This window comes from Dermacentor variabilis, chromosome 10, assembly GCF_050947875.1.
Source record: "Dermacentor variabilis isolate Ectoservices chromosome 10, ASM5094787v1, whole genome shotgun sequence".
Lineage (NCBI taxonomy): Eukaryota > Metazoa > Arthropoda > Arachnida > Ixodida > Ixodidae > Dermacentor > Dermacentor variabilis.
In genome coordinates, this window is record NC_134577.1 from 116,633,991 (window position 1) to 116,648,728 (window position 14,738).

Here is a 14,738-nt window from a genome sequence, read left to right on the forward strand (position 1 = left end):
ACTTCGCATTAGGAAGTAACGTAATCGTCGGTAATTTTTTTTTTACTTTTCAGGAGCCTGAGCAGAGCTCTCTGCAGGCTTTTGTCCACCCCCACTTTTAAGATAATTATAGGCAAATTGTGTGAATCGAAGGCTGCCAATGAGCTTCCGAGAAAAACATTAAAAAAACATTAGAAATGCCATAAAATTTTTAAGGTTTATATTTTGCATTTATCTAGGCTGCCAACGTTTAAGTGCAAGTGACAATATTGTTATAAATACTGCCACCTCAATTATGGCAATTTCTATTCCGTATACTTATCAACGAGTTCTCACAGCTATTGTCCTACTTCTAGGTGCAATGTCTATCTTCCTTTTTAATTAATAGCTGCATTCGAATTAAGTTGTATAAAATGCACACTCTTATAGACAGCTTCGGTGCCGATGTTACTGCGATGTTATTGTTACCTATCGTAACTGTCGATAAGAACTGTGAATTTCAAAACTCGTTCGACAATTACAATCACTGGTGCACTGATAGACCAAGATGCTAATATTTGCCATTCAAGATAACCCGCACTCACTTTTTACTTTTTTTTTAAATATATGTTTAAAAGTAATATCCTTGTCCGTGTACATGAGCTGCCGTGACGGGATCCAACCTTCAAGACTTGTTCGTAATGTCGTTCAGCGATGATACCGTTGTCCAGCGTGCTCGCTTGCCATTTTAGATGTTCGGTAATCAAATATTCTGCAAATCATTTGGTCTAGCACAGCTGCAGTTGTTAACGGCAAGTAACACGAGGGCACGACATTAAAAATTTACGCGTGCATTTTAACTTTTCATGGCAGATAGGAATACCGCCCAGAGGGACATCGTCGTGCGCCAACTATTCGTGTGACATTGTATATGAACTTTCCTGCATATGGATAAATTAAGTCATCACCATTTATTTTCTGTGAACCGTTAACTGTTAATGGTTCATATTATTACGATTTTATCGGTAGAACGTCGACAAAGTGGGTCTGTGCCCCTGGCGCGAGAAAATGTCGGCCTGGCGCTCTGGCTCCAGTCCAGTGTAAATAGCTTGTAAATAGCCTCTTCCGTCTGTGTCTTTCTACACGTAACATTCTGGTGGAGGTGAGCGATCCCCGTCCTCGCCACGGAACTCCGGAGTGGTCGGTACATCGAGCTTGTCACCATGCCGCCCGGTGACGAGACCACCTCTGCAACTACTTCGGCTTGTCCGACTGCTCCCGTCGTCACGGTTGCCCAACATCGCGACCCTGCTGTGTTCTCTGGCCTGAAGGGACAGGACGTTGACGAATGGATCAAGCTATATGAACATGCCAGCGCTAATAACAGGTGGGACCCAACCATTATGCTCGCCAATGTCATCTTTTATCTCGGCGGCGCCGCACGCGTGTGGCACCAGACGCATGACGACGAGATAACCAGTTGGGACAATTTCAAAGAAAAGCTCAGGGAACTGTTCGGCGACCCCATTGGCCACAAGGTTGCCGCGAAAAAGGCTCTTGCGTCTCGTGTTCAGACATCTACAGAGCCGTACATTTCATACATGCTCGACGTCTTGGCTCTATGCCGATAATATATATTATATATATACCTATGCCGATATATATATAATATATGCCGATAGCTGACGATAATATGTCTGAAGCTGATGAAGTGTCACGTGTTCTAAAAGGCATCGCCGACGACGCTTTCAATTTGCTTGTTTCCGGCCACGTCTCGACAATCGACACCATCATTAAAGAATACCGTGGCCTTGAACAGGCTAAGAGCCGCCGTACCACACACCACAACACACGGCTACCCAACACTGCTGCTACGTCGACATGTGAGGGTCAACCACGTCAGGCTACCACCTGTGACGACGTCACCCGTATTGTTAGCCGCGAGCTCGAGGCCGCCTGTTCGCCAGCTTTCGCCACGACAACTCCCGATCCGCCAGCAACCACGATTGCGATGATTCAGGCCGTAGTCAGACAGGAATTCGAAAACATGGGTCTGAACTCCGTGAGTACGACGTCTAAACCCAACGTTGCCCAGTTCTCTACCAGCCCTCCTCGTCCCCGGTAGTCCTTTCCTGCCATATCTCGCCGCAACCCGTCCGAATGGCGTACTCCTAATGACAGGCCGATCTGCTTCCACTGCTGTCGCATCGGCCACGTCGCTCTTCACTGCCGCAGCCGCTGGCCACCACCTCCTCGGACATACGCCGCCACTTATTCCCGTACTTTCGGACCTTCTGTTCCCTATGCCACCCGCCATGAACCCACTGTTGCTGATGCCCCTGCTCCGAACCTTCGCTACAGCCGCTCGCCCTCACCTCGACGCCATCAGTCTCGTTCGCCCCAACCCCGCCGCTCTCTTCGCCACCTATCGCCTCCCGGACCCAGCCGGAAAACTAAGCACTGCCGCTTCTGGAGATGAAGCTGCGTTGTCGACCCTGCCCTCAAATCCTCTGCTCACGTTACCTACGAACGAAAACCTTCTTGACGTTGACGTTGACGGCTATCCTGTCACGGCACTCATCGATATAGAAGCACATCTTTCTATAATGATTGCTGCCTTCCGACGACGACTGAACAAGCTCCTCAGCCCAGCGTCGGCACACGCCGTCCGCGTCGCGGATGGCGGTACTGCGCCTATCGTCGGCATGTGTACGGCACGTGTCAGCATCGCCGGCCGCCACACTCCTGTCCTCTTCACCGTAATTGCTCATTGCCCCCACGACCTCATTCACGGCCTCGATTTTCTCTCCGCCCATTCTGCTCTTATTGACTGCTCTTTCAGTACCCTTCGCCTTGAGTTCCACCGGCTTTCTTCGCCTGCCGCCAAAGTCCATAGCCTACATTGAACTGTTGTCTTTCCCACCAGTTCCTGATGGCGAGTACCTCGTCACTCCTCTGCCCGACATCCCAATACAGTATGACGTCACCGTGCCTCACAGTATACTTACTATTACTGGGAACCACACTCGCATCATCATCATCATCATCATCAGCCTGGTTACGCCCACTGCAGGGCAAAGGCCTCTCCCATATTTCTCCAACAGCCCCGGTCATGTACTAATTGTGGCCATGCCGTCCCTGCAAACTTCTTAATCTCATCCGCCCACCTAACTTTCTGCCGCCCCCTGCTACGCTTCCCTTCCCTTGGAATCCAGTCCGTAACCCTTAATGACCACCGGTTATCTTCCCTCCTCGTTACATGTCCTGCCCATGCCCATTTCTTTTTCTTGATTTCAACTAAGATGTCATTAACTCGCGTTTGTTCCCTCACCCAATCTGCTCTTTTCTTATCCCTTAACGTTACACCTATCATTCTTCTTTCCATAGCTCGTTGCGTCGCCCTCAATTTGAGTAGAACCCTTTTCGTAAGCCTCCATGTTTCAGCCCCGTAGGTGAGTACTGGTAAGACACAGCTATTATACACTTTTCTCTTGAGGGATAATGGCAACCTGCTGTTCATGATCTGGGAATGCCTACCAAACGCAGCCCAGCCCATTCTTATTCTTCTGATTATTTCCGTCTCATGATCCGGATCTGCAGTCACTACCTGCCCTAAGTAGATGTATTCCCTTACGACTTCCAGTGCCTCGTTGCCTATTGTAAATTGCTGTTCTCTTCCGAGACCGTTAAACATTACTTTAGTTTTCTGCAGATTAATTTTTAGACCCACTCTTCTGCTTTGCCTCTCCAGGTCAGTGAGCATGCATTGCAGTTGGTCCCCTGAGTTACTAAGTAAGGCAATATCATCAGCGAATCGCAAGTTACTAAGGTATTCTCCATTAACTTTTATCCCCATTTCTTCCCAATCCAGGTCTCTGAATACCTCCTGTAAACATGCTGTGAATAGCATTAGAGAGATCGTATCTCCCTGCCTGACGCCTTTCTTTATTGGGATTTTGTTGCTTTCTTTATGGAGGACTATGGTGGCTATGGAGCCGCTATAGATATCTTTCAGTATTTTTACATACGGCTCGTCTAAACCCTGATTCCGTAATGCCTCCATGACTGCTGAGGTTTCGACAGAATCAAATGCTTTCTCGTAATCAATGAAAGCTATATATAAGGGTTGGTTATATTCCGCACATTTCTCTATCACCTGATTGATAGTGTGAATATGATCTATTGTTGAGTAGCCTTTACGGAATCCTGCCTGGTCCTTTACTTGGTAGAAGTCTAAGGTGTTCCTGATTCTATTTGCGATTAGCTTAGTAAATAGTTTGTAGGCAACGGACAGTAAGCTGATCGGTCTATAATTTTTCAAGTCTTTGGCATGCCCTTTCTTATGGATTAGGATTATGTTAGCGTTTTTCCAAGATTGCGGTACGCTCGACGTCATGAGGCATTGCGTATACAGGGTGGCCAGTTTCTCTAGAACAATCTGCCCACCATGCTTCAACAAATCTGCTGTTACCTGATCCTCCCCAGCTGCCTTCCCCCTTTGCATATCTCCCAAGGCTTTCTTTGCTTCTTCCGGCGTTACCTGTGGGATTTCGAGTTCCTCTAGACTATTTTCTCTTCCATGTTCGTCGTGGGTGCCACTGGTACTGTATAAATCTCTATAGAACTCCTCAGCCACTTGAACTATCTCATCCATATTAGTAATGATATTGCCGGTTTTGTCTCTTAACGCATACATCTGATTCTTGCCAATTCCTAGTTTCTTCTTGACTGTTTTTAGGCTTCCTCCGTTCCTGAGAGCATGTTCAATTCTATCCATATTATACTTCCTTATGTCTGCTGTCTTACGCTTGTTGATTAACTTCGAAAGTTCTGCCAGTTCTATTCTAGCTGTAGGGTTAGAGGCTTTCATACATTGGCGTTTCTTGATCAGATCTTTCGTCTCCTGCGATAGTTTACTGGTATCCTGCCTAACGGAGTTACCACCGACTTCCATTGCACACTCCTTAATGATGCCCACAAGATTGTCATTCATTGCTTCAACACTAAGGTCCTCTTCCTGAGTTAAAGCCGAATACCTGTTCTGTAGCTTGATCTGGAATTCCTCTATTTTCCCTCTTTCCGCTAACTCATTGATCGGCTTCTTATGTATCAGTTTCTTCCGTTCCCTTCTCAGGTCTAGGCTAATTCGAGTTCTTACCATCCTGTGGTCACTGCAGCGCACCTTGCCGAGCACGTCCACATCTTGTATGATGCCAGGGTTAGCGCAGAGTATGAAGTCTATTTCGTTTCTAGTCTCGCCGTTCGGGCTCCTCCACGTCCGCTTTCGGCTATCCCGCTTGCGGAAGAAGGTATTCATTATCCTCATATTATTCTGTTCCGCAAACTCTACTAATAACCCTCCCCTGATATTCCTAGTGCCTATGCCATATTCCCCCACTGCCTTGTCTCCAGCCTGCTTCTTGCCTACCTTGGCATTAAAGTCGCCCATTAGTATAGTGTATTTATTTTTCACTCTACCCATCGCCGATTCCACGTCTTCATAGAATCTTTCGGCTTCCTGGTCATCATGACTGGATGTAGGGGCGTAGACCTGTACTATCTTCATTTTGTACCTCTTATTAAGTTTCACAACAAGACCTGCCACCCTCTCGTTAATGCTATAGAATTCTTGTATGTTACCAGCTATATTCTTATTAATCAGGAATCCGATGCCTAGTTCTCTTCTCTCCGCTAAGCCCCGGTAGCACAGGACGTGCCCGCTTTTTAGCACTGTATATGCCTCTTTTGGCCTCCTAACTTCACTGAGCCCTATTATATCCCATTTACTGCCCTCTAATTCCTCCAATAGCACTACTAGACTCGCCTCACTAGATGACGTTCTAGCGTTAAACGTTGCCAGGTTCATATACCAATGGCGGCCTGTCCGGAGCCAGTGATTCTTAGCACCCTCTGCTGCGTCGCAGGTCTGACCGCCGCCGTGGTTAGTTGCTTCGCAGCTGCTGGGGACTGAGGGCCGGAGTTTGATTGTTGTGTTCATAGGAGGTTGTGGCCAAGTACTGCACAAGGGTGGCCAATCCTGCTCTGGTGAGGGAGTGCGTTACCGGTTCTGGTCACCGGGATTAGGGCACACTCCAGGCCTCTGTATGCAATTTTATCAACACGCGGACTCTTTTTTTTAAATCCGGTGGAAAATTGCTGGCACCGGGATTCGAACCACGGACCTCTTGCACGCGAGGCGGGTGTTCTACCTCTACGCCACCGCTGCACCCACACTCGCATGCCTGTCTGTAACTTTGGATTGGCAAAGCAAATTCTACCGCAAGGCATTTGCCTTGCCACCATTGATTGTTTCGGCGACCAATACGTGGCAGCGTTATCGACCGATGGTTCTCGCGAGCTTAGCATGCCCCTCGCGCCAGCCTCGGGCGCCGATCCCAACATAAAGAAAATGGTTGCGACGGACCTGTCCTCTGCGCAGGCTGAAGACCTTTGCCAAGTATTATCGTCCTACCGAGATATTTTCGACCTCGACGATCGCCCTTTAGGCCGGACGCTCGCGGTCAAGCATCGGATTCGTACTGGCGATGCTATGCCTATTCACCGACGACCGTATCGAGTTTCTGCGTCGGAACGCCGAGTAATTCAAAGTGAAGTGAACAAAATGCTAGAGAAAAACATAATTGAGCCTTCTTCAAGTCCCTGGGCGTCACGTATGGTGTTGGTTAAGAAAAAGGACGGCACGTGACGCTTCTGTGTAGACTACCGTCATCCGAACAACATTACTAAGAAGGATGTCTACCCGCTCCCACGTATAGACGATGCGCTTGACTGCCTCCACGGTTCCAGCTATTTCTCGTCTATTGATCTTCGTTCGGGATACTGGCAAATTGCTGTTTACGATATGGACAGAGAAAAAACCGTGTTCATCACACCTGATGGCCTATATCAATTTAAAGTAATGCCGTTTGGATTATACAACGCCCCTGCCACATTTGAGCGTATGATGGACTCCTTGCTCCAAGGTTTTAAATGGTCCACATGCCTCTGCTACCTTGACGACGTCATCGTCTTCGCGCCAACGTTCGACACTCACCTTGAGCGTCTAACAACTATACTTGATGTATTTCGCAAGGCGAAGCTGCAACTTAACTCCTCCAAATGTCGTTTTGGCCACCGTCAACTTGCTCTTCTGGGTCATCTCGCTGACGCTTCCGGAGTACAGCCTGATCCCGACAAAACTCGCGCTGTCCCAGATTTCCCGGTTCCGAAGACAGCCGCAGACGTCCGAAGTTTTGTATGACTATGCTCGTATTTTCGTCGTTTTGTTCCAGATTTTGCGAGAATTGCTAGACCCCTCACTAATAGTTTGAAGAAAGGCGTACAATTCTCGCGGGGCACTTCAGAAGCCGCCGCCTTCTCTCGTCTCGTCACTCTTTTAACTTCACCACCCATTCTCGCCCACTTCGACCCTGAGGCCCCTACAGAATTGCGTACAGATGCCAGCGGTCATGGCGTAGGTGCCGTCTTAGCCCAGCGTCAGCGTGGCCAGGATCGCGTTATTGCTTATGCGAGCCGCCTCCTAGCACCACCAGAGCGCAACTATTGCCTCACGGAACGAGAGTGCCTTGCTGTTGTCTGGGCGGTTGCGAAGTTGCGTCCTTACCTTTACGGTCACCCTTTTTCCGTAGTCTCTGATCATCACGCTCTCTGCTGGCTCTCATCGCTAAAAGATCCTACAGGCCGGCTTGGTCGATGGGCTTTGAGGCTACAATAATTTTTGTATTCCGTGGTCTACAAGTCTGGCCGCCTGCACCAAGACTCTGACAGCTTGTCGCGTTACCCTGCTGACGATCCTGACTCCGCCGATATTACCAGTGCTGCTTGCATATTCTCTGTATCACAGCTGCTTCATTTCGCCGACGAGCAACGTCGTGACGCCTACATCAGAGCACTCTCCGGCCGATGCCACTCTACGCCTCTTCGTCCTCCACGACGGTACTCTGTACCGTCGTAACCTTCATCCGGACAGCTCTGAGTTCCTACTTGTCATACCTAAACACCTCCGCTCAACCGTTCTAGAAGAGCTTCACGACGCACCAATGGCAGGACACCTCGGCGTATCTCGAACCTATGACCGTGTACGTCGCCGTTGTTTCTGGCCGGGCCTTGCCCGTTCCGTGCGACGTTACGTCGCCGCTTGTGAACTTTTCCAACGACGCAAGAAGCCTTCCCAGCTCCCCTCTGGTTACCTGCAGCCGCTCGACATCCCTGCCGACATTCCTGCCTTCCATCGTGTTGGCTTAGACCTTCTCGACCCATTTCCGGAATCTACATAAGGAAACAAGTGGGTTGCAGTCGCGGCTGACTACGCGACCCTCTACGCCGTAACCCGCGCTCTTCCGACCAGTTGCGCAACTGACGTTGCGGACTTCCTTCTACATGCTATCATTTTGATGCATGGTGCTCCGCGTCAATTGCTAACAGACCATGGCCATGCGTTTTTGGCGAATGTCATTGACGACATCATGCGGGCCTGCTCCATTCAGCATAAGTTTACTACCTCCTACCACCCTCAAACGAATGGCCTCACCGAGCGTTTGAACTGCACCCTTACAGACATGCTATCCAAATACGTTTCAGACGACCACCGTGAGTGGGACCTGGCTCTACCCTACATCACCTTTGCATACAACTCTTCCCATCTCGAAACTGCTGGCTTTTCCCCGTTTTACCTCTTGTACGGCCGTGAACCGACGCTACCACTGGACACTGTGCTTCCGTCCAACACAGCTTCAACTAGCGCTTATGCCCGTGATGCCATCGCCCATGCTGACAATGCTCGCCAACTTGACCGCACTCGTCTACAAGTGTCTCAAGACAAGCAGAAACAACGCTACGACCTCCGTCACCGTGATGTCCATTTTGTGCCCGGCACCCTCGTGTTGCTTTGGTCACCATCGCGTAAAGTTGGCCTTTGTGATAAACTGCTTTCCTGTTATACCGGCCCATATCGCGTGCTCCGCCAAGTGACCGATGTCACCTATGAAATTGTTCTAGCCACACCCACTACGTCCTCCGGTGTGACAACCAGTGACATTGTCCACGTCACCCGACTCAAGTCATACAACTCTTCACGTGCCTTGGATATTTAACAGCACCGTGACGGCGCTTTTGCCGCCGGGGGGTACTATTACGATATTATCGGTAGATACTTGAGAGACGAGCCGCCGCGAGAACGACGACGAAGTGGGTCTGTGCCCTTGCCGCGAGAAAAGTCGGCCTGGCGCTCTGGCTCCAGTCCAGTGTAAATAGCTTGTAGATAGCCTCTTCCGTCTGCATCTTTCTACACGTAACAATATGTTGTGAAGTCCAGTATAGCAGATTTTGCTGGTGCAGACAAAGAAGTTGAAAGTTTCTTTGAATAAATTGCGGGGTTCCGGGTCTCTAAACTGCATGGAAAGCCGGTGCGGTGGGCATGGTGTCTATGTGGGACACATTATTTGAGGAAGCGACCATTCGACAGGTGCTCGCATGGTCAGTAAGCTTTCTTGCGGGTGAATACATCAGTTATCGCACTTCACTGGTTACTGGAACTGCAAGAAACATGTCTTTGGGGGATTGCTGTCGGCCCTAAAGAGTGCACACTTTTTACCGGACAGTGATACTGTTGCATTTCCTTCTCACTTACGTGCAAGCTGAATTTCGATAACAATTCTTTAGTTGCCAGTTGTGCGTCTGCATGACTAAATGTTGGCGCTTCCATTTATGAATTTGTTGTTCTGTTGTCACGAGGTAAATGATCTCGTTCGGGGTATTAAATTTTCTTTATCGCGTACCAATAATAATAATTTTAACATTTTTGCGCATACGAAGGCCTGCTTACGTAATGTGTTGTGTTGTCTCAATGCTTCGACTCTTCTTGACCAGCTAATCACAATGCGTGCAAGTCTATGCCAATGTTAATATCCCAAAATGCATAAGAATATCTCATGTACAACTTGTTCACTACTGTGTCTTATCAATATGTTTTCGTATTTCTATAATTATGGTTTAAATTCCAAGAATCTAACTCCATTTCCGCGTCAAGATTGTTTCCGTTATTGATTTCCTTGTGAAACGTAATAAATGTAACATTTTTTTATGAGGGCGATGATCTCTAATCAACTACATCTTAAACTGCTGTTTTCCACCTTTGTTCACACCAATTTCTTTAGTTTTGTTCTTAGTAAACCTTATATTTATAGTCATATGCTTCCGTATATTAACATATATGATAGCCATTAACGACTTGGGGTTCTCTTTTTCCCCAGTCAAATCCGGCGGGTGTCAAGTATCTGTACTATGGCCTCTGGTTTTAATTACTTATATAAAAATACTATTTACATTGTGTGATTACTTCTTCAGTGTGGGTATTTACTCATGACTACGAGTACCTAGTAATTTATTGGTCTGGCACTGCCTTACTTCAATCAATGCCCTTGGCAGGTGTACTAACTGTGCTTAAAAGTCACAACATATAAACACACGAAGCCAATGGACAACGAAGATGGAAAAAGCATATAGAAATTGAGGTGTTTAAGAACTATGTGAAAATAATAAACAAAAAAATTGAACATGGCCGAGTTACTGCTGGTCTGAGTGGACCCATACCCTCCGGATTAAGCGCGTACTGCTGTGCCAACTCATCTATACCGCGACGGCCCGAGAGCTTTCCTGGGTACGTGTGATGGAAGTTTTATTGAATAAGAGCGAAAATAATGGAAAGGAAAAGGCTGCCTGAAGGGTGCAGGCTTTGGTTCAGAGCTCCACTGGCGCGAGCTGCTCTCTGGGCCTTGTCTATAAGAGATATTTGCCCCTCCAGATCGCAGTCGGCGAGTCGGGCCTACCATCGCAGCGAGAAGTTTGAGGTTAGTGTGAGTGACGATTCCACTGTGAGGGTGCCTCCCACACACCCACGTGATATGTCACAGTGTGGGTCATCCTCGCGCCAGGGGCAACCGTGCTCTGGCACCGCCGATGCGATTTTGTTCTGTCCGAGAAGGTTTGGATAAAGGCTGGTTTGAATTCTGCGCCAGTCTCTTCTCTGACTGCGTGTGAGTATAGGGGGAGAGGGGGGGGGGCGGGGAAGTAGGTGAGTGTCTGTCGCTCGTTCCTCTGGAAGGCAAAGATCTCCAGCGGGTTGACCGGTGATGCGTCGGTTGGAAGGGATCCTAAGGTCGAGTCCGCCACTCAGTTGCTTGCTTCTCCAGCGGCGGAGTCTGTCGCCTCGTTTCCCTCCAGACCATCACGCGCTGGACACCAGATTATTCCGTGGTGCAATTGGAAAGGTTTGCTTAGCAGTCTTGCTGCCGCAGCGGCCAGCGCCCCCCCCCCCCCCTCGTGGGATAGGCCCTGCACGCTGCAGTGGAGTCGGTTAGCACGTGGGCAGCTATGTCTTTACGGTCTGCATCGTTTATGGTCGTTGCAATGGCCACCGTCTCTGCGGAGGTTAGCGATCGCGTTTTAACTGTAGCGGCTAGGATCTGCCGGCCGTTTCTGGTGACTGCAATCGTGCAGTAATTTTTTTTCGCAGGATGTGGCTTTGGTACGTGTAGTAGGTGCTCGGATTGTTTTAGTAGTGGAGCCGGCGTACTCGAACGCGCGCTCATCTCCCCGCGTAAGTCCCCCGTGGCATGTTGTTAGAGATGGACGTGATGTGGATCTCGTCTCTTTTGGCTTTGTCTCGTATCTCTGATGGACCGCTGAGGTACTCAGGGTTCAGCGGGTTCCAGAACGAAGCTTTCCTTTGCCGTGGGGGTGAATCGCTTTTGCTGCCATTCGTACAGCTGCTGCGTGTTCGTCCAAGCTATTCTGTATTCCTATGTATGTGATATGGTCGGCGATCGCTTGAACTGGGAGTCTGAGCGCAGTTTTGTACGCTCCTGGCAGGAGAACGTTTGATTTGTCCGTCCTGAACATTCGCGTAGGTTGGTATACGTAGGGCTTACGTTAGACGACTCACCACGAATCCCTGTACCAGCCGAAGAGTGTCCGTCTCCTTGATCCCGTTGCTGCTACATGCAATACCGGCTGAGGCCTTATACTCTTCACTGTGCTGCGCAAGTGTGTGAGCACCGTTTGCGCACTATCGTTGTCCTTAATTTGCATGTCCAGAACTGGTACTTGTGCGGTTTCCTCTATCGGCATGCCATAGAGCGCAAGCTCGATTCGTGTGTCGGTCTTGCGACGTACGTATTTCAATCTCATTATGATGTGCGATGACATTTCAGGGCAGCACTTCATGCCCGCTGCTTCCCTGTGCGTTTTTACGATGTTCTGCGATAACTGCTTGGAAAATGTCTCACTTCTTCCCGTACGATCCTTGCACGCCCGCGGCGTTATGTCATGGGCGCGCAAGTTTTGTGCTTCGCAGCACAAAACCCTTGCAATATATTGCAATACAAACTGGCCCTACCTGCCGCTCTTCGTTCTTAGAGCTCACTGCACATCGCATACTTGTGTTTGCGCCATACAGCCTCCGTGCAAGGTCCGTAATGTGCCTGACCTTCGCAGGCAGCGTACCCTGTGTACCTTGGCAAAAAGTGTACTTATAGGTGTTGCAAAGTGTGTAAGACAGACTGCATACAAGATACTGCTTAGATATGTCGATGCAGCAGTTGGTGGTACATAAACATTATATCCAGTCTGTGTTACACTGCTCATTAGCCGAGTCTAACTGCCCTCGAATGGCGATATCTCACAGCAATTATTCTGGGTCTATATTGTGCAGCTACATCTCCGCCAAGCAGGTCGGCCAGGAAAGCAAATTCAAGCAGTACACGCATCCCCAGCGCTGCTTCTTGCTAAAAGGAAAGCAGCAGCGAACCGTAAGTGAACCTCGTCGCTACATCAACTCAAGCATTTTTGGCACGAATATCTCTATACACCACTGCTATTTCTAGTCTCGCCGAACGACGAGACTAGAAATGAAATAGACTTCATACTCTGCGCTAACCCTGGCATCATTCAAGATGTGGACGTGCTCAGCAAAGTGCGCTGCAGTGACCATAGGATGGTAAGAAATCGAATTAGCCTAGACCTGAGGAGGGAACAGAAGAAACTGGTACATAAGAAGCTTATCAATGAGTTAGGGGTAAGAGAGAAAATAGAGGAATTCCAGATCAACCTACAGAACAGGCATTCGGCTTTCACTCAGGAAGAGGACCTTAGTGTTGAAGCAATGAACGACGATCTCGTGGATATCATTAAGGAGTGTGCAATAGAAGTCGCTGGCAGCTTCGTTAGACAGGATACCAGTAAGCTATCGCCGGAGATGAAAGATCTGATCAAGAAACGCCAATATATAAAAGCCTCTAACCCTATAGCTAGAATAGAACTGGCAGAACTTTCGAAGTTAATCAACAAGCGTAAGACAGCTGACATAAGGAAGTATAATATGGATAGAATTGAACATGCTCTCAGGAACGGAGGAAGCTTAAAAGCAATGAAGAAGAAACTAGGAATTGGCAAGAATCAGACGTATGAGTTAAGAGAAAAAGCCGGCAATATCATTACTAATATGGATGAGATAGTTCAAGTGGCTGAGGATTTCTATAGAAATTTATACAGTACCAGTGGCAGAGAGACTAGTCTAGAGGAATTCGATATCCCACAGGTAACGCCGGAAGAAGTAAAGAAAGCCTTGAGAGCTATGCAAAGGGGCAAGGCAGCTGGGGAGGATCAGGTAACAGCAGATTTGTTGAAGGATGGTGGGCAGATTGTTCTAGAGAAACTGGCCACCCTGTATACGCAATGCATCATGACTTCAAGCGTACTGGAATCTTGGGAAAACGCTAACATAATCCTAATCCATAAGCAAGGGGACGCCAACGACTTGAAAAATTATAGACCTATCAGCTTACTGTCCGTTGCCTACAAAGTATTTTCGAAGGTAATTGCAAATAGAATCAGGAACACCTTAGACTTCCGCCAACCAAAGCACCAGGCAGGATTCCGTAAAGGATATTCAACAATAGACCATATTCACACTATCAATCAGGTGATAGAAAAAATGTGCGGAATATAACCAACCTTTATATATCGCTTTCATTGATTACGACAAAGCGTTTGATTCAGTCGAAACCTCAGCAGTCATGGAGGCATGGCGGAATCAGGGTGTAGACGAGCCGTATGTAAAAATACTGAAAGATATCTATAGCGGCTCCACAGCCACCATAGTCCTCCATAAAGAAAGCAACAAAATCCCAATAAACAGAGGCGTCAGGCAGGGAGATACGATATCTCCAATGCTATTCACAGCGTGTTTACAGGAGGTATTCAGAGACCTGGATTGGGAAGAATTGGGGACAAGAGTTAATGGCGAATACCTTAGTAACTTGCGATTCGCTGATGATATTGCCTTGCTTAGTAACTCAGGGGACCAACTGCAATGCACGCTCACTGAGCTGGAGAGGCAAAGCCGATGGGTGGGTCTAAAAATGAACCTGCAGAAAACTAAAGTAATGCTTAACAGTCTCGGAAGAGAACAGCAGTTTACCATAGGTAGTGAGGCATTGGAAGTGGTAAGGGAATACATCTACTTAGGACAGGTAGTGACTGCGGATCCGGATCATGAGACTCAAATAATCAGAAGAATAAGAATGGGCTGGGGTGCGTTTGGCAGGCATTCTCAGAACATGAACAGCAGGTTGCCATTATCCCCCAAGAGAAAAGTGTATAATAGCTGTGTCTTACCAGTACTCACATACGGGGCAGAAACCTGGAGGCTTACGAAAAGGGTTCTACTTAAATTGAGGACGACGCAACGAGCTATGGAAAGA

At 48.2% G+C, this 14,738-nt stretch overlaps 1 protein-coding gene across 1 annotated transcript in view; it reads left to right on the top strand.

The window, feature by feature from the left end:
• The window catches only part of LOC142559685 (kelch-like protein 33), a 178,118-nt gene that overhangs the window by 50,977 nt on the left and 112,403 nt on the right, over positions 1 to 14,738 (top strand). Inside the window, exon 4 of the mRNA XM_075671250.1 lies at positions 12,689 to 12,785. Within this exon, the coding sequence (XP_075527365.1) occupies positions 12,689 to 12,785 (97 nt within the window). The remainder of the gene's footprint in view (positions 1 to 12,688; positions 12,786 to 14,738) is intronic.